We start from the raw sequence: 27,026 nt of genomic DNA on the forward strand, positions 1-27,026 counted from the left end.
GGAGTGATTTATTATTATTTTTTTAATTGAATAATAAAGTCAAATCTATCTGCATGTGCTCACTGCAAGTTTTCTCACTAAGAAAAAGCCTCTTCTGCTCCAGTAAATGCAGTAGATGAGCGACAGGGGGCAGCAGTAAACATTAGGTTCTGTCTGGACCACAGCGAAGAAGCAGCAGGTGAAATGGCGCTCCTCTGCGGTGCTACAGCCTGAAGTCAACGGAGAGCATCGTGTTCACCAGTTAGGTGGATCTGCTTTTTGTCCTGCTGTACATTAGCGAGTACTCGATAAGGACTTGGATTATGACAGAGGAAAGAAGGGTGTGTCAGACCGACCAGAGGAAACTGAACAGTCGTGGCTCCGAACCAACAGTCAGCACCACCGCACAGGTAGAGACTAGAGAGAAACGCCTGCCCTGTAGCGGCTAGCGGGCTTCATGTTGTCCTTACAGGACAGTTTACAAAGAGTTAGCAGGGCCGATCAGGTTTACTAGATGTATTTACCTTTATTAAGTCCCTAAGAAATGTGCCGTAAAGTTTTGTACTGCGGAAGCCACTCGATAAATATGTTTTTGACCGATGTTTAGCCAGGACCAAGCTTCAGCTATGCACGTTGGACTGTGATTAGCTATGTTTGCTAATAAAACTACAGATCAGACTCTGAGATCTTTGTGAAACGAAACGTATTTGGAGCGTTTCTCATGTTGAAATAATACCGACCGCTGTCAGTGCGGATGGTTACACGTAAAGTTAATAAACGGGTTGCTAACACTAGCTAGCAGCTTTAGCCACAGAGTGCCTGCTACTAGGCTAGCTTTGCTAACACTCCGATGCTTATTTACACTGTTTATACATAGCCTTGGGTGTTGCAATGTAATGAATTTGAATTGGGACCGCATAACGTGGGTGGAATATATGAAGTGTTCGACGAAATAAGTGAACTGCCTAAGATATTATTAAAACATTTACGATTTGTCGACTATCGTAACTCAACGGTTAGTAGACAGTAATCCTGCGTGACCTTGTAAGCTAACTGCTAATGTTGTCTCGTGGGTGTAACTTGAGCTTTTATTCAACGCATTTAACGCAATATGTTTAAATGTATGTTGATTCCCGTGGAAATTGTTGCCAAGACCTGGTTTCCTCCTTTTAAATGACTGATACCACCTTTTTGTTTACAGCAGTGTGCTAGCACATGCTATCAGACCATCTGTTGAAGCTGTCCTGTATTCCTCACATGCTCGAAATGAACAGGCTTTACTAGTTAGTCAAGTGCTAGTGTTGACACAGTTTGTTTTGTAATATATTTAATACATACCTTAGTTTGTTATGACATTTGACAAGTAGCGAAAAAGTAAGGAGCGATACCACATGCTCTAATAATATTGACATATATGTATTTGTTAAGCAGGTGTGCTGTTAGATATTAGTTTTTTTTCATCAGTGGTGCAAAACGCTGTTTTTCTGTGCTTAATGTAGACTTGTCTTGGTTGGACTAGATGTGGTTCTGCACGTCACGTTAGGACTGGCTGTGCGCTGACAGTCTATGTGTTGCGCGGGAGTTCACTTGAACGTGCTGTGCTTTTATATGTGGCCACAGGGGGCAGTGGTGTCCAATTTACTCTTATTTTCCATACAGCACATCACTGTAGAGATAAGGTAATCTATTTGCTTCTGTGTTGCAGAGGCCATTCTTAGGGAAAACCCCTGCAGACTAAAACAAATACTTTATTAAAATGTTTCATCAAAATGAATATGGTGTTAACAACAGTTCCTATTACTGGACTGAATGAAATAAGTAGGCTTAGGTGCCTATTTCCTTGCACAGTCTGGAAATATGTATACATCTATATTCTTTATATATTTTGTATTTTTTCTAATTGTAATACAGCCTTTATTGTATCATATTTATTGTATCTCATTTGGGACTTGTTTTGCCTTTTATTTATTTTTATTTATTTATTTTTGCACTTTATTTGATCTGAGCTGCAATGACAGTAAATTTCTCCACTGCGGGATCAATAAAGCTTCTCTACTCTACTTCTCTAGATGCATGATTAAGGAGAACTCACCCAAGACCACAACATAAGCTTCTAGTTGTGTGGCAGTGAGCAAATAAAGGTTGAAATCAAAGATTCTTAGCCTTTTGTTTGGGATTCAAAGGTGGATGGCAGACCTGATGTTCAGTTAATTGCAATTATTTACCTGGGCATTAAAATAATAAGGTTTTGTATGTATTATTCTATAAAGGACAGACTTATTTATGTAGCTTAGTGGTTATTAACACTTTTCGTTATTGGGTATATGCAACAATCATTTGGTTTGGTTTTATGTGTGTATATAGAGGTTTCAAAATGTTGTGTTTTTGTTGTTGCTTATAACCAGAAGAAAAACATAGTACAATAAATAAGGAATCAAAGAACCGAACCACCTTGTGCTAATAAGTAATTTTATTGTTAATCCTGATGTTCCGAAAAGCACTTCCTCAAACTGTTTTAAGTTTGTGAAATGTAAGAAATCAGCAAATTTGTGATTTATTGAATGATTGATTCGCTTCACACGTTCACAGCTGCTATCTTCTGCACTGTCAAATGTTTTTGAGAAATAAAATAACATCTGTCAATAGTTGTTGCTGTGTGACATGCTGCAGGTCACACAGCTAACACAGTTGCAGCCCCAGTTGTTAGTTTTTAACAACTGGGGCCAGCTGTCGGTAGAAAGTCATTCATTTATTTTTCGTCGATACTCTTGAACTGAGCAGAGCCAATAAATCCAAAGCGTTCTGATATCAAAATGTTTTTAATATTTCTAAATGAATGATTTGATTTTTTTTTTTTTTTTTTTTTTTTTAATTTTGTTCATATACAGTGAACAATGCGTGACCTGACTGCCCAAGTCACCAGCAGCCTGCTTCCTTTCTCTGGAGTTACCCAAGATGCTTTGGGGGAAGATGAAATCAACCTGGACTCTGTTCTCCAGGGGAAGTTCACCATCGGTAAGCAACACTTCCAAAACCATTCAAGTAAATAGTTTCCTCGCTTCCTATTTTTGTAGTCACTATGAGTAGATTCATACCACATTTTATTTAAAGGTCCTATATCATGAAAATCAACTTTCTTTAGCTTTTAACCTTGTTACAATGTTAATTTTTTAATCAAAAACACCCCCAAAGTTTTATTGGGCTTCCTTTGTGCATCCATCCATCCACCCCGAGACGTTCCCAAGCCAGCCGAGAGACATAGTCTCTCCAGCGTGTTCTGGGTCTTCCCCGGGGCCTCCTTCCGGAGGGACGTGCCCTGAACGCCTTACTAGGGAGGCGTTCAGGGGGCATCCTAATTAGGTGCCCGAGCCACCTCATCTGGCTCTTCTCGATGCGGAGGAGCAGCGACTCCACTTTGAGCCCCTCCCGAATGACTGAGCTTCTCACCCTATCTCTAAGGGAGAGCCCAGCCACCCTACGGAGGAAACTCATTTCGGCCGCTTGTACCCGTGATCTTGTTCTTTCGGTCATGACCCAAAGTTCATGACCATAGGTGAGGGTTGGAACGTAGACCGACGTGTAAATCGAGAGCTTCGCTTTTTGGCTCAGCTCCCTTTTTACAATGACGGACCGGTGCAGACTCCGCATCACTGCACACGCCGCACCAATCCGCCTGTCGATCTCTCGCTCCATCCTTCCCTCACTCGTGAACAAGACCCCGAGGTAGCACTCCACCTTTTTCCGGTCGAGAACCATGGACTCGGATTTGGAGGTGCTGATTCTCATTCCGGCCACTTCACACTCGGCTGCGAAACGATCCAGTGAGAGTTGAAGGTTAAGGTATGTTGGAGCCAACAGGACCACATCATCTGCAAAAAGCAGTGATGCAATACTGAGGCCCCCGAACCGGACCCCCTCAACGCCCTGACTGCGCCTAGAAAATTCTGTCTATAAAAGTTATGAACAAAATCGGTGACTAAGGGCAGCCCTGGCGGAGTCCAACCCTCACCGGAAACGATTTCGACTTACTGCCGGCAATGCGGACCAGACTCTGACTCCGGTCATACAGGGAACGAACAGCTCCTATCAGGAGTTTCGATACCCCATACTCCCGGAGGACCCCCCACAGGAATCCCCGAGGGACACGGTCAAATGCCTTTTCCAGGTCCACAAAACACATGGACTGGTTGGGCAGATTCCCATGACCCCTCAAGGACCCTGCTGAGGGTGTAGAGCTGGTCCACAGTTCCACGGCCAGGACGAAAACCACATTGCTCCTCCTGAATCCGAGGTTCAACTATCCAGCGGACCCTCCTCTCCAGTACCCCTGAATAGACCTTACCGGGGAGGCTGAGGAGTGTGATCCCTCTATAATTGGAACACACCCTCCGGTCCCCCTTCTTAAAAAGGGGGATCACCACCCCGGTCTGCCAATCCAGAGGCACTGCCCCCGATGTCCACGCGATGTTGCAGAGTCGTGTCAGCCATGACAGCCCCACAACATCCAGGGCCTTGAGGAACTCCGGGCGGATCTCATCCACCCCCGGAGCCCTGCCACCGAGGAGCTTTTTAACCACCTCGGCAACCTCAGCCCCAGAGATAGGAGAGCCCACTCTCGGGTCCCTGGGCCCTGCTTCCTGATTGGAAGGCGTGTCGGTGGGATTGAGGAGGTCTTCGAAGTATTCCCCCCACCGATCCACAACGTCTCGAGTCGAGGTCAGCAGCGCACCATCCGCACCATACATAGTGTTGACGGTGCACTGCTTCCCCCTCCTGAGATGCCGGATGGTGGTCCAGAATCTCTTCGAAGCCGTCCGGAAGTCGTTCTCCATGGCCTCACCAAACTCCTCCCATGTCCGGGCTTTTGCCTCGGCGACCGCCGTGGCTGCACTCCGCTTGGCCCGTCAGTACCTGTCTGCTGCCTCCGGAGTCCCACAGGCCAAAAAGGCCCGGTAGGACTCCTTCTTCAGCTTGACGGCATCCCTCACCCCCGGTGTCCACCAACGGGTTCGGGTATTGCCCACTCGGACTCAATGTCCCCCGCCTCCTCTGAGACATGGTTGAAGTTTTCCCGGAGGTGGGAGTTGAAGCTCCTTCTGACGGGAGACTCTGCCAGGCATTCCCAGCAGACCCTCACTATACGTTTGGGTCTGCCAGGTCTAACCGGCATCCTCCCCCGCCATCGGAGCCAATGCAGATCACGAAGGCCCCCGCCCTGGACGACTGCCCGATCCACACTGCACCGGCCTCATATGATCCCTCCTGCGGGTGGTGGGCCTACGGGAGGGCGGGCCCACGTCGTCCTTTCGGGCTATGCCCGGCCGGGGCCCGTGGGCAAAGCCCCGGCCACCAGGCACTCGCACTCGAGCCCCAACCCCGGGCCTGGCTCCAAGGTGGGGCCCCGGTAGCACCAATCCGGGAGACGTGAACTGCCTTTGTTGTTTCATGTACATATATGGCTATTGAACCGCTCTTAGTCGGACCCGTCACCTGGGACCTGTTTGCCTTGGGGGACCCTACCAGGGGTATTAAGCCCCCGACAACATAGCTCCCAGGATCATTTGGGTTCTCAAACCCCTCCACCACGTTAAGGTGGCGGTTCATGGAGGAGCATCTCTGAGAAATCCTCAACAATCCTGCTCTCTGAGCTGCTGCTGTGCCCTCTTCTGAAAAACCAGCAGTTTAAATGCTAATGACGTCACTAGCATTCTGAACCGTCCCCTAAAGGAAGTGCCTGCTGCTGGTGCAGCGCCGCTTTGTATCGCCTTTGACTTGATCTGATGTGTTTGTGACCCAATGCGCCGCAACGGTTGAGGTGATAAACAAATGATTATCACCTTAAATGCACTCTCCCCTGTATTTAATAAAGATGAGGAGGAGAAGAAAGTGAATTAGCAGCATATGACTCCAGTGAGTGTTTAAAGCTGCTGCTGCTGGATGAACACACACAGGGCGAAGACGGACTCACAATAGCTGCTTAAATATCCATGTGTATTACTGTAATGTGCCGTTTCTTGGCTGAAAACAATGACAACAGTGTGTGAATAACGAGAGAAAATCGCTTTGGCAGATCACTAATCTGCCTCAGAGCGAGTCACGCACGAGCCTTGCAGGCAAGTCAGTGTATAGACACGCCCACTCATGAATATGCATAAGCACGCAGCAAACAGCTCGTTGGTCAGAAAGTCGCTTTCCAGAGGGCTAAAACTCTGGAAAACAGACGAGTTTGGGAAAATAAACCTCAAAGACTATGTTTTTGGGGTTCTTCGAACAAAATGAAGATGGAAAACTGCAGCTGTTTTTCTTTGTGATGTTCAGGGATAATTAGCTTTTGCATAAGAAGGCACTAACTAGATTGTTGGAAGTTGGAAGAAAGAAACACTTTTTTGTATTTCTGCAACACTCTTAGATCATTGATTGTCACATTTTTTTTATCAGCACTTTTGTCTACAGCTAGGATCCTAAAGAGTTTGGATGTCTAAAATATTGTTAGATGGGTCAAGACTGCGAGGACTATCTTAATAAAACCCACAAAACAAAAATATTGTACTTCAACTTTGTAAAAATTCTGCACTGGTTTTGGGAAACCTGAAGAATTGCTCTTACTATGTATTATTAAACATGAGTATGTGTATATGCTGTATTTTGTGATCATGACTAGAATGGATTATATAGCACAGCTCATTTTTATATGAGGAACTTTCAGCCGCACGGCAGTAAAACGAGCTAATCGAATCAAATCAGAATCTTAACAGTGTTTATTGCCATGTATGTTTGCATGTACAGCTTTGGTGTTCTGGTAGTATGATGAAACACGATATCAATTTTTTTTTTTTTTTTTTTTTTTTTTTAACGCGACAAGGAGTTTGTTATTCAATCACAAAAACATTTTCCAAAGCATTTTTTCTTTATTTCTTTGATGTGAAGGCCGCACTGGGCTGGCGTGGCTGGCCTGTGGCCCACATCTGGAGGTTGTTCATGCAGTGACAGGAGAGCGACTCTCAGCTTACTGCTTCAGTAGTGGAGGAGAAAGCCCGCCCACTGTCCTGGTTGCCCGGGACTTCAGCTGGCTCAAACGGTACGTTTCAGTAGCTGCACTCTCTCCATGATTCTTGTTTTCTTTAGTGCAGGAAATGTCAATCATCTTTTAAAAGGCACATTATGTTGTGATGCGTCAAGATTAAAGAATGACAAAGTGAACTCCCTGCTGTATTTGAGCAGGTCTGGATTGCTGGTGGGCTTGGAGGAATCTGAGGGCAGCGTGCTGTGTCTTTATGACCTGGGACTGTCCAGAGTAGTCAAAGCAGTGCTTATTCCTGGGAGGGTGAGTATGGTAGAGACTGTTCATTACATATTATTAAAATAAAGCTTTGCCTTTATATGCTAGATATTAGAGATCGACCGATATGGGATTTTCAAAGACGGATACAGATTATTAAAAAAAAAAAAATCGGCAGATATGCTTTTTTTTTTTAAAGCACATTGATTATGAAAGACAATTGAAACACTCATATGATATGAATGTATATATTAGAAATTAAATTAAATACACTAACAGAACTCTTAACATTTATTGAACTTTAAATATACCCGTACACAACCAAGTAAAGCAAAAAGTGTAGGATGGGTAAGTAGCAGTAAAGCATGACAACAATATACAATGTGTAAGTAGTCAGTTTAAACTAAATACCTGTTTTAGGTATAAACACTCACTCCTTCCCTCTGTTCACAGCCACCACCATTATACCTAAGCTTCACACTTGTCACCATATGTTCTCACTTTAAGATAAAGTCATGAATCTAAAAATAGGGCCTAATTTTCCTTAAATACTCTTAAATCAATTTTTTTAAAGTCTTAAATTTTAACACAAATATGATTTATTGATTGTGATTAGTCTCACATTTCAAAATAAATGGCAACATTTGTTTAAAGAAAATTTATGGTTTAATTTACAGTAACATTGCGCAATCACGACAGTGGAACCGACTACAAAACAGTGGTTGCAGCAAAACTCTGTGCAGATGCACGTCATGCTTGTAGTAACTTCCAACAACACGGGGAAATGTAAATTTAACAAAGATTGCATGTCTAATGAAGATTTTACTTAATGGTTTTTCTTATTTCAGTCTGTTTTATTTGTATATTTCACTTTCATTCTTGTGTATTTTTGTGTTTACTTTGGGGGCTGCCAGACACTGGAAAAATTGACCCTAACTCTATGTAATTGAGGTGGCATTGGCAAGTTGGTCTTAAATTTAAGTTCAAATGGCAATAAAAAGTCTTAAAAGTATTGAACTGAACTGACTTTGATATATGGCTTGGTTTCAGCTGCTCTCTCATAATAACCTATTCCAAGAAACTTTATACACACACACACACACACAACATTCTATCGCTAATTTGAATACCATATGAAGTTTGGAGGTGTGTGGAAAATGAATCTGCATAAAGTTGGTGACCTCTTCACACCCTAGACCTCGGCATCATCCACTTTCTTTCTGGTAACTTCTCTGTCCTTTTCCCTGTGACTGTGTGGGTATTGTTTCCAAATGCTTTCACTTAGTAGTAAGATCGCAGTGGACTGGAGAATACTTGGTAGCAGGAAAATTTCATGACTAAACTTGTTGCTCTGGTGGCATCTAATCACTGTGCCAAGCTGAGCTCCTCAGTGACTCATTCTTTCACATTGGTTTGGAAAATAGTTTGAATGGGGAAGTTAGTGAATACTTTGAGCAATACAGTATATAATCCCACTGTAAGGATTGCAGTCTCTTTTCTATCAGCTGACTTGGATAGTATTTTGTTTTTTTATTGGTCATATCATGCATTTTATCGTGATTATTAAGGAAAATACTCCTAATAAACTGTCTGCTTGCTCAAATATTATCTTTTTATATGTTCTTTTGGTCTTTATATATAAACTATGATAATAAAAAATATTAAAACCAAAATTCAACTGACAAATTAAATGACTATAACATTTGGGTGTACGTGTAGAAAAACCATGGACATTCTGTAAAACACTTGCAGCAGAGCCACAACAGGGATAACTTTATCCTAGTTGTTACCCTGCTTTGTCGTAGGTTAGCTATAGAGACTAAATCACCATGGTTACTTGGTTGGCTTTCGTTCATCTGACTTGGGGATAAATTTATCCAGGATAGCCAATTTTTTCAGGCTTTATCCCCTATCCTGGTTTTATGCTTTGCATATTCACGTGGTTGTTGGTTTTCTCTGGTTATCATTAGTTCCCCTACCATCAAAATATGCACTGTACATTAGTGGATTGGAGATGGGATTTATAAATGGGAAGCTCATTACTGTTATTCAGCATAATACTTGAAACTATTCACAATGTCAAATTTAGAGTTTCTTTGATCAGTCTTTATCAACCCAGGTTGAATTTGTGTTTACATTTTACAGTTCTCAGCCATCTCAGCAGTCTTTTTTTTTTTTTTCCTTTCCCATCATTTCTTTGCACTAGATTACAGCAATTGAGCCACTGGTGAGTTACGGTGGAGCCAGCACTTTGACACAGCACCTCCACCAGAGTTTGCGCTGGTTCTTTGGCATCGCTGCAGTGGTCACAGATCTGGGTCATGTTCTGCTGGTGGACCTTTGTCTCGATGATCTATCCTGCAATCAAAGTGAGCTAGAGGCTTCAGGTAAGAGACGGCAATGAAGGTGGTTTTCCCGTCATCTCTTTGTTTATCCAAACCAATTTTAAACTTTTATCTCTTATTCTGTCCAATAATGCTTATTGTCTTCCATTGGTTGTACTTGTACTTCTGTAATATTTATGAATAAAATGGTGTCTCTTTGAATGTTTGCAGACTTGCAGGTAGTGACCAAATCTCCTGCAGAGATCCCTAGACTTCGAGAGGTCAGTACTAGAGAAGGTAGACATATTTGCCTTCAGCTGAACGCGCCCAGTGGAATTGGAGCCACTACTCTGCAGTATGTGTCAAGGACCAACCAGCTGGCAGTTGGATTCTCAGATGGATACCTGCAGCTGTGGAACATGAAGGCTCTGAAGAAAGAGTGAGAATTGAACATTTTCTGTACTTTTCATAATTGTAGAAATATTAAATTGTCTTATTGTAATGAACTGTTCATGTTTAGATACCACTCCCAGTTAGAGGGTGGCAAGGTGCCAGTGTATGCCTTCACCTTTCAAGAGCCAGAGAACGATCCCAGGAACTGCTGCTACCTCTGGGCTGTCCAGTCTTCTCAGGACCTGTATGTGTTACCTACAACTCACTTTATCATATGTTACTGTTCACATTGATTTAAACACACCAAACACTGCGCCTGACATTGCTCTGCCACGTTTTCTCAAACGTAATCTGCTCTTTTGTTGAAACACAGTGAAGGCGACGTGGTCAGCCTCCACCTGCTTCAACTGGCCTTCAGCGAAAGAAAGTGTATAGCATCAGGGAAGATCCTCTATGAGGTTTGTGAGCCACTATACATATATATATATATTTAAAAAAGAAAGGAGTACAATGACAGAAGACTTTGTTTTTTTACATTTAACCTTCTCTGTGTTCCACAGGGTCTGGAGTACTGTGAGGAGCGTTACAGTCAGACTCTAAGTGGCACAGCCTTTCCTCTCAGGGCTCAGGCCACAAACACTCGCTTGCTGAGCTGTCTCACTATCGAGAAATGCAGACCTCATCCTGACAGGGACGACAGCTTAAATGAAGGTCAGCCTGGTTTGGCCGAGGCTTCTCATAAAACAAAGAAGCATTTGGAAACATCTCCAGCTGCTTCTCTGCTTTAAACACACATTCCTTACAAACATTTTGACATTGTCATTTCACTCTGCCTGACATTGTTTTTTATTTTCTTTAGTTGCATCGCCTGACACCAGTGTGTCAATCTTCTGTTGGCAAGTTAGAGTCTATGGTCAGGGAGTTCCTACTACCTACGTTGGGCTTTTTGACATCAACCGTTGGTATCATGCACAAATGCCCGACTCTCTAAGGTAGGGCTTGAATTCACACATGCTCAGATTTTCCTATTTGATTTTCAAACTGTACAGATCTCAGAGTGGTAATGCGTTAAAGAACTTACCTGCTTTCATAATAGCATAGGTGGTGCTTTTGTTTGATTTTTATATTGGATTGTAATAAGGGCTTTATTAGACATATTGTTTAGATTTTTTTATTTGAACATATTAACAACAGTTAGACAAAGATGAAAAACAACAACAAAGAAATTAATTGAAAACTAATTAGAAATATAAGCTGCTACATACAGTATACATATTAGCATCTCACAGAAGTCTTTTTTTTTTCTTTGCATTTTTCTTGCGTACAGGCTTCATTAGATAAAACAAGGAACTTTTGCTTTGGTCTCATTCTGCATTTTTGTGTCTTTGGCTCTTTTTCTGTCAGGGTTGGAGAGTCATTACAGAACTGTCCCTACTTGGCAGTTTGGTCCCTGGACCCAGTGGTGCAGATGGTGTCCCCTCATGTCATCATGGATTTGGTTGTACATGAGCGCAGCCTCAGTAGAGGCTTGCCCTTCACATGCCCACCGCCCGAGCAGTACTTTAACCCCACCACATATAACTTTGGTAAGTTTGGGTGCTTATTTACCACAACTGTGAGCTCAAACAAATCAGGTTTTTTGACTAATGATGCTTTTAAATGTGTCCCAAGTTTTCATTTTTAATGAATTAACATACCAACTGTCTTTATTTTCCAGATGCTTCCTGCTTGCTAAACTCTGGAATCGTGCATATAACCTGCTCTGGTTATCAGAAAGAGGCAAGTTCCTCATTTCCATAATGCAGTTTCCATATCTTCATTATTGCTTTGTCACAAATCCACAAAAGTGCAGTAGGACTGTTGTCTCGTGTTGGTTTTGATCAGTGTTTAAATTCTACCAAACCCACTAGAATTTAAATATGTATTGGTAGAATGAAAAGTATTTCCATTTAACAAACATTTCATCAATGTCATTAAAATCAGACCCTGAGTTTTTTGAAGAAAGCCGCTCCCTGCTCCAGTGAGGTCATCTCCACCAGCTATTCACACTGCCTCATATCTGGTCTGCTCTCATCTCGCCTGGCTGACACTCAGGCCTCCAGCCTGTCTCAGGTACAGGTTTGCACTCAGCATCATTAACGTCAATGTTTTCTCTGAGTTTTTGCTTGTTTTTTCCATCTCATGTTCAATAAAATCTGTTGCACTGCTTAAAAACAAGTGAAATGAGACAAGTTAGACAATCAGATCTTTATATTTTGGGTCTCAGGAGGAGCAACTTGATGCCATCTTATCAACGGCGGTGGAGACAAGCTCTTTAAGACTCATTACTGGATGTATTAAGCAGTGGACTGCAGAAGGTAAAGAGTTCAGTTCAAAAGGCTATTGATTTTCTTCTTAAACTAGTAACACATTCATGGCCTCTATAAAGATGCACTTAGCCCTGATTTTTACTGTTTAATATTAATACATGTTTAAGTTTCCTGTCTAGTAATAAACTTCTGATCTTTTTCAACAGAGCAACCAGGCTCTGCACTGAACCTGCGTTATATCCTGGACTGGGCCTGGAACAAAGTAGTGCAGACCAAGGAGGAGCTGGATGGCATCTGTAAGTTTAAAAAGAATGACACATTTCATGTCAAAAAAAACAGCTTGGGAGCTTTTAAAAATGCTCTTAAAATACACTGATAATATTAAAATGAATCTAAACTGTTCGCCAAAATTTGACAGAAAAAAAAGAAATCCTGTGATATATAAATTTAATTTAACTGACTGCAAAAGCAAGTATTCCCTTGTGTTTCTGTGTAAAATCTGTGTCACAGCTTTACTTCACACTGTGTATGTTTTTGTTTAGGTGCACCACTGTTTGACAGCTCCTCAAACTTCACAGACCCTCAGACTCTGCAGCTGCTCCAACACAGTCAGAGACTGCTGAGTAACCTCAGTGCCATCTTCCACTGTCTGCTCAGTGAAGCTAAAGCACTCACACAAAAAGGTGCCGTTTTGCATGCTGTGACTTTCTCAAATGGGGAGGGCCTTACTGTTGCTCAATGATTTAAAAACTACAAGTCTGTAGTTGTTAATATTTTTCATTCTATTTTTTGTGTTTTAGGTCTGGCTGGTCTGATGAATAAAAACGTGGTATCCAGTCTGATCTCAAAATATGCTCAGGTGGTTCTGTGGTTCTGTCGCACTGGATTACTCCCTGAGGGATCAGGTATAGTGAACCTATTGTGTAAAATAATGAAAATATTTAAGTTGAAAGGAAAAGCCATCAATTTTTTTATGATAATTATATTCTCTCTCCTTAACACACCAGAGGACGATGCTCTGCAGATTTCCAGACCTTTCTACACTCACTCAGTCATCAGCAACTATTACACCATCCGCAGAGAGGAACTGACCAGGCTTGCTAAGTAAGATGTAAAAACATAGTATCTGTGTTTCTGTGCTGATTATTCAACATGTACCTACTTTTTATTTTGTTGTTTACTCTGTCAGGAATCTAAAACTATAAAACCCATCCTAATGTTTATAGATTTATTATATAAAACGCACATTGAGTTATGATCAGTATGAAATGTGTTAAACAAATACATTTGGCATGCCTTGATTGAATGAGTGATGCTATTTCTCATTAATACTCTGTTCTTGTTGTCTCAGGGGTAAATGGTGTGCAGACTGCCTGATGATTGATGGGTTGGTTAGTCAGTGTGGTGAACGCTTGGCCAGCCTCTGGAAGAGGGACGAAGGCGGAACGGGACAATATCCTCCACCTTCACTGCATGTAGGGCTTTGACGTTTTCCACACTTTTGGGCATCAATATTAATTAATGTATGAATAAAAAATAAACATGTTTAGCTTAAGTTTTTGCTTAATGTGTTTGTAACTTTGTGTTGAGATCAGACATTGATTGTTTGTGTTTACTTCACAGGCACTTCTGGACATATATTTGCTGGATGACATTGATGAAGCTGCAAAACATGCAATTGTATCCTTCAGCTTTACTTGTCTCTTGCTTTGTATTTGTGCAATGTGACTGTTTCTATTGAACCTGAGCCATGTGCTGCCTTATATGATCCTTAACTGGTGATTCCAGGTGATCTACCTGTTGCTGGATGTCATGTACTCTTTTCCAAATAAAGATGGCACCTCCGTGGAGTCTTTCCCCACAGCGTTTGCCATCCCTGTTGGACTGGTTAAACTGGTGCAAGGCCTTTGGCTACTGGATCATCATGATCATCAGGTAGACACAGATTGACTTGTTTGTGTCTATAAAGGATTGAATGAATAGCCAAAAAGCTTTTTGTGGGATGATGTGATGATGTTACACTCTCTTTGTAAGGTTAATTATCCTAAAATTAATTAGACTATTAATTCTTGTCTTTTTAAATAATGTGATCCCTTAGAGTTCCTTTGAGATTCTGCTGCATCCAGCTGCATCCCAGTGTCACTTTGAGTGGCAGCATGAACGTGTTCTGCACGCATTAATGTGCCAGGGCCAGCAGTCAGTGGCACTACGATACTTCCACCTCACTAACCCACCCATTACCACCACCAGCCAAGCCAAACTCTGCTTGTCTGTACTGCTACACAACAGGTATGGACACCCAGAGAGGACCTCTGCTGTATTTTCTGATCACCATTAGTTTATTGACCGTGTAAGTGTTGCCCTCGTACAGGTGTCTCCTTGAGGCGTGGACTTTACTGCGGCAGCATTCTAATCGTCTGAACATGAGTGAGCTGCTTGGTTTCCTCTATGAGAGCTGCCAGGAGCTCAGTCTCACCAAAGAGCTTCTCAAACTGCCCTTGGGCATTAATGAACAGGTAAATAGCTCAAAGATTGAAACTGTTTTTAGTTGTGCAATCAAATGCACAAAGATATAACAAAATAGACTTATATACATGTGCTTTTTGTGCTTCAGGAATGTTTGGAGAAGTTCCTTCAGGGTACGGGAGGTCTCCAGAACAGAGAACTGCTTATGGTTCACTACCTGCAACAGGCCAACTACATTGCTGCACTGCAGCTCAACCAAAGCCTTAAAATGAACTTTGTTGTGAGTTAAAATCCATATAAAAATATGGCTTAATTCTGCTTCTTAAAACTGATGATCAGTTACCTTTTTATGATTATTTTTCATTCCTTCCACCTAGAATGAGCGAGACCCTAAACTTAAAGAACGTGCCACTGCCAGGAATTCTATCATGGATCAGTACAGCAAAGTTTTGCCCAGAGTTCAGAGGAAGCTGGCCATGGAAAGAGCCAAACCGTACCTGCATCCCTCCACCTACCACAGAGAAGGTAAAGAAATAAATGACGGATTAATTCTAAAAGGATTTATTACTGCTAAATATGTTTAAGGCATCACTCCTGCACTGCAATTAAGATTCTCTTGCTAAGAAACCAACGTGGTATTTTTTTAATTTAAAATACAAAAATACTTTAATCAGAGAATGGAAACAAATGTGATTATCAATCATATTTAACAAATTTTACCCACTGTGCTGCAGTTTCTCGGCCACAGCCTCTGTCTACCATTACCAAGCCTTCCGTCAATGAGAAGGTAATGTCCAGAGCTGGATTCATCAACAATGTTTTGACCAAAATTGAGGAGGTGTGGTTGGGTAAAGAAACACCCACGTCTTCCCCTTCTAAGAGGTTGGTATATAAATACTTTTTTAAAAATATAAATACATTTTTGTTTCTTTTTGTTGTGTTTTTGACCTGTTGTGTTGTTTTCTAGCCCGGTGGCAGAAGCTGCGCAGAATCCTAAATCCTCATCACAGGCCTTTTCTGAACCTTTTATTGGAACTCCTATAACCATGACTGCCAGGCGAAAATCAAGGTGAAGCTGCAGTGACAGTAAAACTTTCATTATCGTGTATTTATATGTTCTACCATAATACATAATGCAATAGTGCTGCTTAGCAACAAACCAGTTATTTAGTTGTTTGCCCACAAATCTCAAAATACTACTGTAGTCAAAACTTAACACCTCTTAAGGGTTTATTGATGAGCTGAAGGAAATTCTCTGTTTGATAATATTTTTGTAATTCTTGTTTTTTGACTCAGACTAAAGGACTTGGTGATTCAACCCTCATATCAGAGCCCTCGACCTTTCCTCAGCCCCCTCAGACCCCCCACCTCCTGGTTTTCTCCCAAGAGCACCAGCAAAGCCCCAGAACTCAGTTTACTTCAAACGCCCCAGGTTGTCAAGGTGAGAGTGAGTCGTTGGTTTCATTTTCTGTTTTTTAGTGTCCCATTTTATCATCCTAGTGTATCATACACCCTAATATGTTTACCGTGAAGCTAATTATTTAATCTGTAACCCCTCAGCGAGCTCGTGCCTTGGCTTCCACTGGTCCAGTGTTCTCAGGCTTTACTCCACAGTCCATCCTGCGCAGCAGCCTGAGGCCCACACCTGTTGCTACGCCCTCCGCCTCTCCCGGGCGCTCCACCACACCGCCGCTTTCACGCAAAGAAAGCCGGATAACCTTCTTTGACGAGTCAGAATCACCAGAAACAGAGAAGGGCATCCCTTGGACAAATGGGGTAAAACACAGAGCATTCTACTTTACCACAGAGTAGCTGTTGGTGTTTTTGTGCTTTAATTCCAAATATTGACTGGAACTTACTTTAAAGGATTTACTATTGCAATTATTTACTTGCAGACCATTGTTGATATCTTTTTTTTTTGTGATTGAAATGCTTGAACTAGGGCTGGGCGATATGGACCAAAGCTCATATCTTAATATTTTTTCTCAAAATAGCGATATATACGATTTAACTCTCGATCATTTTATATTAAAAAAAGTCTTACCAGAAAGGCAATTTCTGGCTCAATTCAATGATCAAAGTGCCACAGTCTTTTCCTTTTTTAAGGGACAGTACAAGTGAGTGAGTTCTGTCGTGTGGCTTGTTTAGGGGAAGGTCTGGGTTAGGATACACTTAGCAATCCATCTAAGTGTGCTTTTTATGCTGTTCTGAGAAGTAGTGAAAGCAGCAACTCCTGAAACAAGTATTTTAAAACAAAATAAGCTATAAGAAATATATAAGAATATAGGCAATATTGTACATTTTTATATCCACAAAATAGAAAACTTGATATATCTTGAATCTTTATATATCACCCAGCTCTAGCTTGAATTGCTCATAAACACAATATTTGGTTACAATAATCAGTTAGTGTTGTGCTGATTGGATCAACTTGCAAAAATCATTAGGATTGGTTGAAGTTGTTTTAAAATGGCACAGTCACAACTTTGCTTTCCAGGTAGTAGTAGATGTACAGGTACCTAATTAAAACAGTATGAACCTACATATAGCAGCATGTGGATGTTGAATGAACTTTGAACAGTCAGGAGAACACTGAGTGGATCCAATGCACACCCTCTGTCCTAACATGAAATCTAATGTGAGTCTGTCGACCTGTGTAGGTGGCTGCTGAGAGTGAAATCAGCCTGCTGACTCGGGGAGCCACACTTACTAAGACTAGACGGGAAACTTGGTCCTCACAGCTTGCAGAGGAAGAGGAGCCATCGCTTGCAAAGTTTCTTCCTCCACAAGGCAGTGCCTCCTCACCACAGCTCAGATTCTCTGGTAGCGAGGCATCTTCCATCCATGAAGTTCCCATAGAAACAAAAACATCAGATCCAGCTCAGGCACGACTCAGACTTAGCTTGGACACTAGCCTGCCACCCGTTCCATCAACAGACACCACGCTTGAGTATTTTGATGCTCCTTTCTCAGTAGATGTAGCAGCAGAGGATGAATTCCCAGTGGCAGAGATTGATGACAAGGAAGAAAAGGAGGAAGAGCCTTTAATGGACATTCAGCCAAGCCTTCCCCTGAAAGCAGAAGATTCAAATAAAGAAGAGGAACGAAAGGAAACTGAAATATTTGAAATTGTGTTGGAAAATGAACCACAGGCTGAAACTCAGGAAAAAGATACTTTGTCCAAAGTCGAGGGAGAGCAAGATATTGAACAAAAACCTGTTTCTCTTGATCAAGAGGAAGAACCTCTCTCCTCTCAAGGTAGCTCACTTTCAAAGGTCAAATTTTAATATTTACTTTATGCAACAAAATGTACTAAACAATAACTTTTGGGGTATATGTCAAATACATGTTTTTTTAATAAGATCTTCTGTATTGTTCAGATGTAACACTGCTTCTAAAGAATTTAATTAGTGAGGATGTAGAGCAGCCTCACTATTGTAATTTTGTCTTGATTTTTATAGATGATGAAGAGGAAACTGAAAACTCAGCCGCTCCCACTGAGGTGGAATCTGAAGACGTTCATACGAGAACAGAGGAGCAGGTTGTCCATTCAGAGGATGCTGAAACACCCGAGCTCATTGAGCATCCTCAAACACCTGAGCAAACAGCAAACCAACCAGCAGAAGATCTGGAGCAGTCAACAGGTCCATCTTAAAATATTTCTCTTCAGTTGTTTTTCTAAGGGCCAAATGTTTTTTGCTAACTTAAAAGCTAAATCTAACATATACACGCTTGGGTAACCGTAGGAAAGAATTGATCTTCCTTAAATATTCCAATTTTTGTGTTTCCTCTTCAGATCTGACAGAGTTTGTGCAGCAACACTTGTTTGGTAGTGACCTGTCTTCTCCTCTCGCTCGTTCTGGAATCCACAATACATCACAGACTTCTATTCACAGGTAAATAACTCCATCTTGTGCTTTTAACAGAAGACTGTTTGCTGACCCATGTTTTAAACAGAGTTTCAATAAGGTTTGTCCTTTTCCCCGTTTTTTGTGAAATGAAAACGTACATAAATGCATAATTAGAACTCTAATGGTTGTGCATTATCATGTGTGTCCTGTTTCGATTACTGTCACCTGATAATGCACCTCATTGACGGTGACTATAATTACTTTATAGATATATACATTTTCCTTTCCTATTATTTGCTTATGGACAGTCATTCTGTGTTTAAAATGAAAAATAATATTTGATAAATTTTAGTAATAATAGCAATTCTATCAAGCAAATGATTATGAAGCAGATTTAATGTTGTAAAGTGGTTATGCAACTCTGTCCCAGTATTTAAAAAGTATCCAATAGTTTTTAAATGTCTTTATATATTTTTTTTCCAGTGAAGCTTCAGATGAAGATAAAGATGAGAATGAGGAGGAGCAACAACCAGCTTTTGATGAAGCTCCACCTGTGATTACGTCCCAAAAATCCATAACCTCTGTGACATCCTCAGAACTTGTTGGTACAGACTCCCACTGTGAGGATCACTACACACACACACACACGCACATGAAAAGTTGCATCGAGTAATATAAAACCGGCCCATCTAAACTCAACTGCTCCCAATAATTTTAATTAATAGATATGTGACTTTATTGGTATACTCCATAAATATGTCTGTTGCTTATAAATATAAGCATCTTCACATTGCATAATGTATAAAAGATTATTTAAAAAACATTTTTCTTTTTTACATATTGAAAATGATACAGTATGGGGTCTGGACACTTTCTTCTAATGAAATTGCATCTAGATATTTGGTTGATATATTGTTAGCATGATGATAAAGAAATTAATAATCCCTGTATTGTACCTATCCCTATTAATAGACAATTCATATGTATATTAATAATGTATATTTAAACAAGCCTCATTAAAGTCATATTTCGTGCTGCGACTAATGTTACAGAACAATTACATCTCTGTTTTTCAAACCTAGCTGTTGTCAGTCTAAATGACAGCGAAGATCTGACCAGCCCAACCTCTGAGGAGGAAGATGATGAAGAGGAAGAGTCTGAAACTACTGAAGAGGAGGAAGAGGAAGCAGATGAAGAGGAGGAAGAGGATTCTGGCAGTGAAGTGGAGATCATAGCAGAAGTGCAGGGGAATGGGAGGATGTCACCGCTTCAGTGCAGCTCCACCTTAAATCAGGGAGATGCACAGTTCCTGCCTGTGCTATCAGAGCACGAAGCTCCAGATTTCTCTCTAATCCCTCCTGAAGCAGAGATAAAGGTAACAGATTATAAGAAAATGTATTAATATCCTCAAAACTATTCCAGATTTTCATTGATTTGCCTTTGATTTTCATAGAATTTTTTTTTTAACCTGTCTATACAAATTATTTTATTCTTAACAGATGGAAGACAATCTGCAAGGTGAGGTGTTGATGGTGAGACTTGGGTCAGAGTATGGAGAAGGAGATCCAGAACAGGATCTTGATCGAGGATCATCATATATGGAGCTTAAACCTTCTAGCACTATCCTCACCTTACCTTTGGAGGTTATGGAGGGCGACAGTGACCAGCTGGGATTCGATGAGCTTCAGCCCCATGTTGTAGCAGATGATCTACTGTCAGAAACTCACAGCAGCTTCACACTGATGCTTGATGTGGACGCAGACAAGGCCAGCTCTGATGTTCCTGAGCAAAATGATATCCAGGCATCTGATCTGCCTGTGCAGCCTCAAGCTGAGGATGATGGCAACAGACTTTTATGTAAACCTCAGCTTATTTTACTGGAAACAGATGAACCGGATGGTCCCCAGCTTGAAGAAGAAGCACAGGCAGATGAACAGAAAGTGGTGGAAACCTCTGGAAATGTTCCAGATGATCTGCAAGCTCTAAAGGAGGAAGAAGTTTTAACGGACATTCAGACTAACGCACAAGAAGAGGTGGAAGATGCTCCAAAATATGAAGAGTCTGTTTTGGCTGCAGAAGATAACAATGCTGCTTTCTCAATCTGCGAGCCAGTGGAAGAAATGCCAGAGACGGTCGATGATGAGAACCCTGAAATAAAATCTGAACCTCTAAAGGAGGACGTTGATGAAAACACACCAACATCTCCTCAGGAGCAGCAAGAAAATGGACCTGTAGATACAGAGATTGATTGGAGTAATGAGGATGAGTCTGCTGTGAAAGTGGAGCTTCAAGAAGAGCAACAGGAAGATCACCTGACACCAGTGGAGCTTGAGGACAATGACAGGGAAATAATGAAGGCAGACATAGAAAACAAAGAGGAAGAACTTCTTGAGGAAGAACAAGAAGTCAACAATATTGTAGAAGAGAAGCCTGTGATTCAGTGTCTGAACTCCGATGACCAACCTGTCCCAGCAACACCAACTTCTCTAAAAACAATTGCTCCTGCGTTCCCATCACAGAGTGTTGGTAGAAGCAGAAGGACTGTGACCTTTATCTCTCCTTTAGCAGAGGAAGAAGATGAGCCCAACATGGAAGGAAATCTAGACGAGATGGAAACAAGCACACGTGTTTCTGCTGCTGCTCGACGTAAGCCTAGAAAAGCTAAAGAGGTCACGCACGATAAAGTCCAAGCCAGCACACCCCAAAGAAGTAGTCGTAGAACTCGCCCAGATCTTTCCAATAATGCTGTGGAAGAAGTGGAAGCAGCAAATTGTGAGACTAAAGTGTCAAATCCATTAAAGTTCTCCTCTCCATCTCGGCGTTCTCTGAGAAATGTGAGGGCCAGGTTACAGACGGAGTCATCTGCAGATTCTGACGCTAACGAAGGGGAAACCGCAGAGGACCGAGTCCCAAATACAAGAAGTCAACAGGCTGGCTTCAAGACACCAACTCCTTCTAAACGTAAGAACACTCCTGTGAAGACTCCAAGGCGGTCAGTTCGGATATCGAGCAACGTTGATGAGGAACCAGCAACACTTGACGTGTTGAAAGAGGAGCAGGACCAAGATTCGGCTCCTCCAGTGAAACGCAGCTCCAGAAGGACCAAGACAGAGTCCACAGAGTGGTTGCCTGCTCTGCTGGAGGTAGAAGAAGCAACACCTCCTTGCCCCACCAGGATCACCAGACTGTCCCACAGGATTTCACTGAATGTTTATCCAACAGTAAGTAACACCACCAGAAGTTTGTACGTAAGGTGAACCAAAAAAAAACAAAAAACCACTGAAGCTTTTCTTCACAAAATTTGACCCTCAGATACTTAGACATTTTCCACCAGTGGCGCTTGCTCACATGCCACACGATCCCCTTCCGCTCTGAAAAATTCCTGATGAGAACCCTGGCATAATAATTTTTAGTTATTTGATAAATGTAATGCATGCTTTGTGCATTATTTCCTGTCTATTGTGTTCAGTGGTCACCCCCTCCATCATTCATTCATTGATACTATTCCCCACCCTTAGGTGAAACTAGTTTCTGTTTTCCTTCCTCAGAGTGTTAGAAAGCTGGATGCAGCGTTGACAGAAAACATCAAAGAAAGTGAAACTCTACAGGAGCCTGAACAAAGCAGGAGTGCCAGTAAAAGAAATTCACGACGCACAACGAAAACCAAGCTTTGGAACCACTCGGAGGAAGACCTTCCCCTGCTGGACTCACCGCTGGAGGTGGACTCAGAGACCCCCGTTGCAGACGCCCTCATAAAAAGATTAAAAGATGAAGAAGAAAAGCAAGAAAGTGAGTTCATAATGCAGAAGTCTGTTTGAATATTCTGGTATCAGGTACCAGTGGAATGATGAGGACAGTGAGGTCCGTCTCCTGAGTCACAGGAATTGGGCTGCTCATTGTCCTCTTGGACCACATTAACAATCCATCTGCCAGCACTTTGACATTACATCACTTTTTCATTTTGTTAACTCTCAATTTCCACTAAAAATTGCGATGGAATTTTCCCCCTTTTTAAATGTATTACTTGCTAGAAAATGTAGGATTTTACAAAAATTACATTTCAGACAATTATTAGCCATTGGAAAATTACAGGGTACTGTATTCACCCTTTAAGCCCTGTAATGCAAGGTTCCCACTTTGTACTTTTTTGAATTTACAAATACGATGGGGTTTTTTTTTGTGTTTTTTTTTTTTTTTTTTTTATTTTTTTAATTAATTTCAAACCTGACTTAAAAATGCTGCAAACCTCTGCACAAAAATCTGGAATCTAATAAAAGAAGTTGACTAAAAATATCAGAAAATTGGGTAGAAATCTTTGCTCGCTGCTGAATTTGTCTAAATACAAAGATGACGGTTTGTCGGTTAGAGGTCAGTCATAATGCAGTGCACTTCCCTCGTTTGAGAACTACTTCTTTAAAACATTTCCCGACTTTGTAGGTTGCAATTTGGGTGTTGGCTATGAACAGTTAAATTAATGTTGTGTTCTTTTTTATATAATTTGATATAGTTATCACCATCACTGAGACGGTAAAAAGCAGCCGCAGGAAGACAAAGTCATCAAAAGAAGATATTCACACTGAGAAAGACGATGTTAGTCCGAAACCTGACGGTGAAGAGGCCGATCCCAGCGAGAATTCCTTCATTTACTTTCCTTCACGAAGGCGAACACGAGGTGAGATGAGCTCCATCATCATTAATTCTTCATCATTAACCCTTTCACTCTGACAGTTTGAACTCATGTGTACGTTGTGCATCAGCTCACAGAGCAGAGTCTCCAGGACCTCCCGAGAAGTCCACGGCCCCTGTGACCCGTAGCAGAATCAAAGATGTCACTCAGGTGAGGGCTCCTGTTTGTGTGTCTGTGTATCTCTACTTAAATTTGCATCCCAGATATCCATCCAGGGTAGGAAAGTAAAATGTTCAGTACTATTGATTGGTGAAACTTAACAAAAACTCCTAAAGTTATAGTTTTTAAGGGGGCCTCTAAAATAAATCCATGGTTATTTAATGCCTTTCTTCTTATTTCTTAAGAATGACATCATTCCCTCTGAAGAAGATCACTCAGAGGCAGAGAAAGCCACAGGTGTTTCTAAAACCAGACTACAAGGCAAACGAACAAGGTGAGTTTTTCCCATAAACAGATTCACAGTGAACGATCAACCAAAACCAGGGTTTGGGTCAATTACATTTTTAAATTACAATTACAGTTGTGTGCGAAAGTCAGGGCACCCCTTTAAAAACAGCATATTTTATATATTTAAAAAGTTATATTCATATTTACTGTCTCTCTGGTATATGGGAAAAAAGACAATATTGTCAGGAAACATTAATGCATAGTTACATTTTATTTTATAAATTGAACAAAATTACAAAAATGAAAAACAAAATTTTGGCATGTGCAAAAGTCGGGGCACCCTACAGCATCAGTACCTTCAGTACTTAGTAACACCCCCTCTGGCAGATATCACAGCTTGTAAACGCTTCTTATAGCCAACAACAAGTCTCTGGATTCTATTATTTGGGATTTTTCCCCATTCTTCCTTGCAAAAGGCTTCCAGTTCTGCAATATTCCTAGGACGTCTTGCATGCACAGCTCTTTTAAGATCTACCCACAGATTTTCGATAATGTTTAAGTCGGGAGACTGTGAAGGCCATTCCAAAACAGTAAATATGAATATAACTTTTTAAATATATAAAATATGCTGTTTTTAAAGGGGTGCCCTAACTTTCGCACACAACTGTACGTCTTCAATTATCCATGTTTGATTACAATTGAATTATGATTGGGTTGACCAGCATTTTTTTCCCCAAATTACAATTATTAGTTCCCCTGAAAATCGATTATAATTACGATCTCATTACTGAAGTTCAATTACAATTAATCACAATTACTGAGCCTGAAATAAATAACCCCACAAAAACTTAGTTTTCCTCTTGTATTAGCTTTCTGTTGGCGTCTGTTATGATAACAGGTCGGTTTGATTCATGTCTTCATCAGCTGTAAAATACACCATAAAAATATTGGTAATAATATTTTTGGTGTGGGCATCTGAGCCTTTTTTGTCAGTATACCCCTAGATTTCAATTTGTAAAGAAAAGGTTAAATTTTTACAACAAATATTGATATATTAGTTAGATAACATTTAAAAAAATTACTGACATTTCACTTTTAAATCAAACAAAACAAAGTATTTGGCTCAGTCTCCAGCTTTTACATTAACAGAACAATGACACTATTGTGTAGTGTCTACATTTGAATCCAACATAATATCCATCTAACTAATTGGCGCTGTCTCCCCCTGGCGGCCAATCCTAAAAATAGCACAGAAAAGAAAGGCCACCAGTCTAATCATGAGCTGATGATTGCAGTACTGCTTTAAGGCAGCCCAATACAAACTAATACTAGATTATGACCAGTCCTGTCCACACAGTTGTCTACAAATTCACTTTTTTCAAACTTATATCGTGGCGGAGCCAGCAAAAAAAAAAATAGGCAGAGAAAACCTTTGTCTGAGGAACGGAGCATCCATGCAGTGACAGCTCAGCAGCAACACACACATTGTCGTTGCGGTAGCACAACCGCAACGACAATCACATAACCCAGCGCTCCATCAGGCAGCACACACACACATATCTATCTATCCATCCATTTTCAGAGCTGCTTTGTCAGCACACAAACACATCACACACATTTCCACACTCCATTCTGTTTTACTCCCACATCATTAATTTATTTTACTTGTCTCTCTTCCTCATGCTGTTCACATGGTCACATGAGACTATATGTGTGAAAGCACCCTTAGTGTCACTGTTGTATTAGGATTTTTCAGTGATGGGTGCTACCGTCTTGGGAGAGCAAAAGTGACATAACCAAAAGGGACCTTTAGGGGGAGCGCTAAGTGCAAGTTACTTGGTTCTGCTTTAAGTGGAGAAGAGGACATACTTTAACATGTTCTCCCAATTGATTTTTTTTTTTTGTTTTTATTATCTTCCTCAGATCTAAAGCAGTTTCAGAGCCACCTCCCATTGCTGAGGTGGAACTGATCTCACCTCTTCCCAGTCCAGCTGATAGAAGCCCTCGATCACAAAGAAGAATTAAAGAAGATCTCCCGCCCACCAGCAGGAACCTTCGGCGCAAACGCGTCCTGAACGCAGTTTTCACTAAACCCGTCACACGGAGGAAGAAACTGTGAGGCGGGTGTTGAGCATCCTCATGACATCTGGCTGAAAAACATAACCTCCATCTTAACGATGCGTTTGTAAAGTGACTTTACGGCGGGAAAAGAAAACTGAGTAGGTTATGAAATCAGTGTTTCTGATCCAATCACACAAGAGGACTACAGTGTGAAAGGAAGGACTGGATGATATCTGTTATTAGTAGCAGATTCAATGGAAAGCAATCAGTGTAGGTTTTTACCAGTGCACATCATCAAACAGACTGAAGTGAGCATCTCTCTGATAGGAGCTTTTATTTACGTTCTCTTAGTTATCATTTTTTTGGTCTTTTGAATGACTTTTTAAATTTCAAGTGATTATTTTTTTTTTTCTCCCCATTTAAGAAAAATGCTGCCAAACCAGTGGAGAAGTTTTTTCCACTACTAAAAATGTATATAGTCTTTTGCTTTGCTCCAAATAAAGTATATAAATAAATATGTTTGTTTTTAATGTGGAAGTGTGAATCTGATCTTCAGCCTTTGACAGTCTTAAAGCACATTGGGGTTTGATCTTGTTGTTATTAGGATGTTGTATATTTTCAAACAAATCTTGCACATAATTTGCAGATGTTGGAGTTAGTTTTGGACTTGTTCATAGGTGTGCTCAAAGTTCTGACACTTCACTGACATAGACTATTTTCTGATGAATGTATGGAGGTTGTCTTATTTTTGATGAGTGCTCTTTGATAAATCTGGTAAAGCTTGAAAACTCTCCTTGTTGCTTTTTTCTTTGCTTCATTCGAAGTGCACGTTTGTGGATTTGGAGGGTGGATGGTTTCGAAAAGCTGCATCTTAACATATCATCTTGTATCTTAGATCTAATTCTGTTGGTCCAATGACTTTCATTAGCATCAGTCACAAAAGGGCATCATTAGGTTGTTTTGTGTGTGTGTGTGTCTTTGTTGTTTTCAGCATTTGTATTTTCTGTGAAGCCCCTGAATGCGACTCTATCATGACTGAGAACACTAGCAGAGTTCTGTCTGTTCAATAATTCATAGTTAGACGAGATGAAAGTGAAACCGGCTTTGTTTACTTTGGCTCACTATATAGCTTATCTTTATAACTACTAACTGTAACAACCTAATCATGGTCCTGTGTGTCAGTGCTGAAAATAAATATATATTTTAACAGTTAAAGAATCCTATTTTACCACGTTTGAGTGAAATATCCAAGGTCGTGTTGACATCTGCTCAGGGATGGAGTGTTGTGTG

General features: G+C 41.0%; 1 protein-coding gene across 1 annotated transcript; it reads left to right on the top strand.

Annotated features, from left to right (window-relative positions):
* Positions 1 to 140: 140 nt before the first annotated feature.
* On the top strand, positions 141 to 26,251 carry ahctf1 (AT hook containing transcription factor 1). Its single transcript, XM_028439088.1, has 40 exons — positions 141 to 389; positions 2,868 to 2,994; positions 6,907 to 7,057; positions 7,201 to 7,303; positions 9,465 to 9,645; positions 9,814 to 10,021; positions 10,103 to 10,219; positions 10,349 to 10,433; positions 10,536 to 10,686; positions 10,835 to 10,967; positions 11,380 to 11,561; positions 11,693 to 11,754; positions 11,959 to 12,087; positions 12,242 to 12,332; positions 12,491 to 12,580; positions 12,827 to 12,967; positions 13,085 to 13,189; positions 13,292 to 13,388; positions 13,636 to 13,759; positions 13,908 to 13,964; positions 14,073 to 14,219; positions 14,383 to 14,573; positions 14,656 to 14,800; positions 14,899 to 15,030; positions 15,128 to 15,275; positions 15,485 to 15,632; positions 15,718 to 15,819; positions 16,047 to 16,191; positions 16,311 to 16,526; positions 17,411 to 18,008; positions 18,212 to 18,394; positions 18,547 to 18,646; positions 19,085 to 19,221; positions 19,684 to 19,976; positions 20,101 to 21,822; positions 22,150 to 22,390; positions 23,109 to 23,273; positions 23,359 to 23,438; positions 23,633 to 23,721; positions 25,599 to 26,251. The coding sequence occupies exons 2-40, from the start codon at positions 2,874 to 2,876 to the stop codon at positions 25,792 to 25,794; spliced, it is 7,506 nt and encodes a 2,501-aa protein (XP_028294889.1). The 5' UTR covers positions 141 to 389; positions 2,868 to 2,873; the 3' UTR covers positions 25,795 to 26,251.
* The last annotated feature ends 775 nt before the right edge of the window (positions 26,252 to 27,026 follow it).

This window comes from Gouania willdenowi, chromosome 3, assembly GCF_900634775.1.
Source record: "Gouania willdenowi chromosome 3, fGouWil2.1, whole genome shotgun sequence".
NCBI lineage: Eukaryota > Metazoa > Chordata > Actinopteri > Blenniiformes > Gobiesocidae > Gouania > Gouania willdenowi.

Coding starts and splice junctions, on each gene's coding strand:
- ahctf1 (XM_028439088.1), top strand. CDS start 2,874: ATGCGTGACCTGACTGCCCAAGTCACCAGCAGCCTGCTTCCTTTCTCT. Junction 13,965..14,072: donor AAGCTGCAAAACATGCAATT/GTATCCTTCAGC, acceptor TGGTGATTCCAG/GTGATCTACCTGTTGCTGGA. Junction 14,220..14,382: donor TGGATCATCATGATCATCAG/GTAGACACAGAT, acceptor GTGATCCCTTAG/AGTTCCTTTGAGATTCTGCT.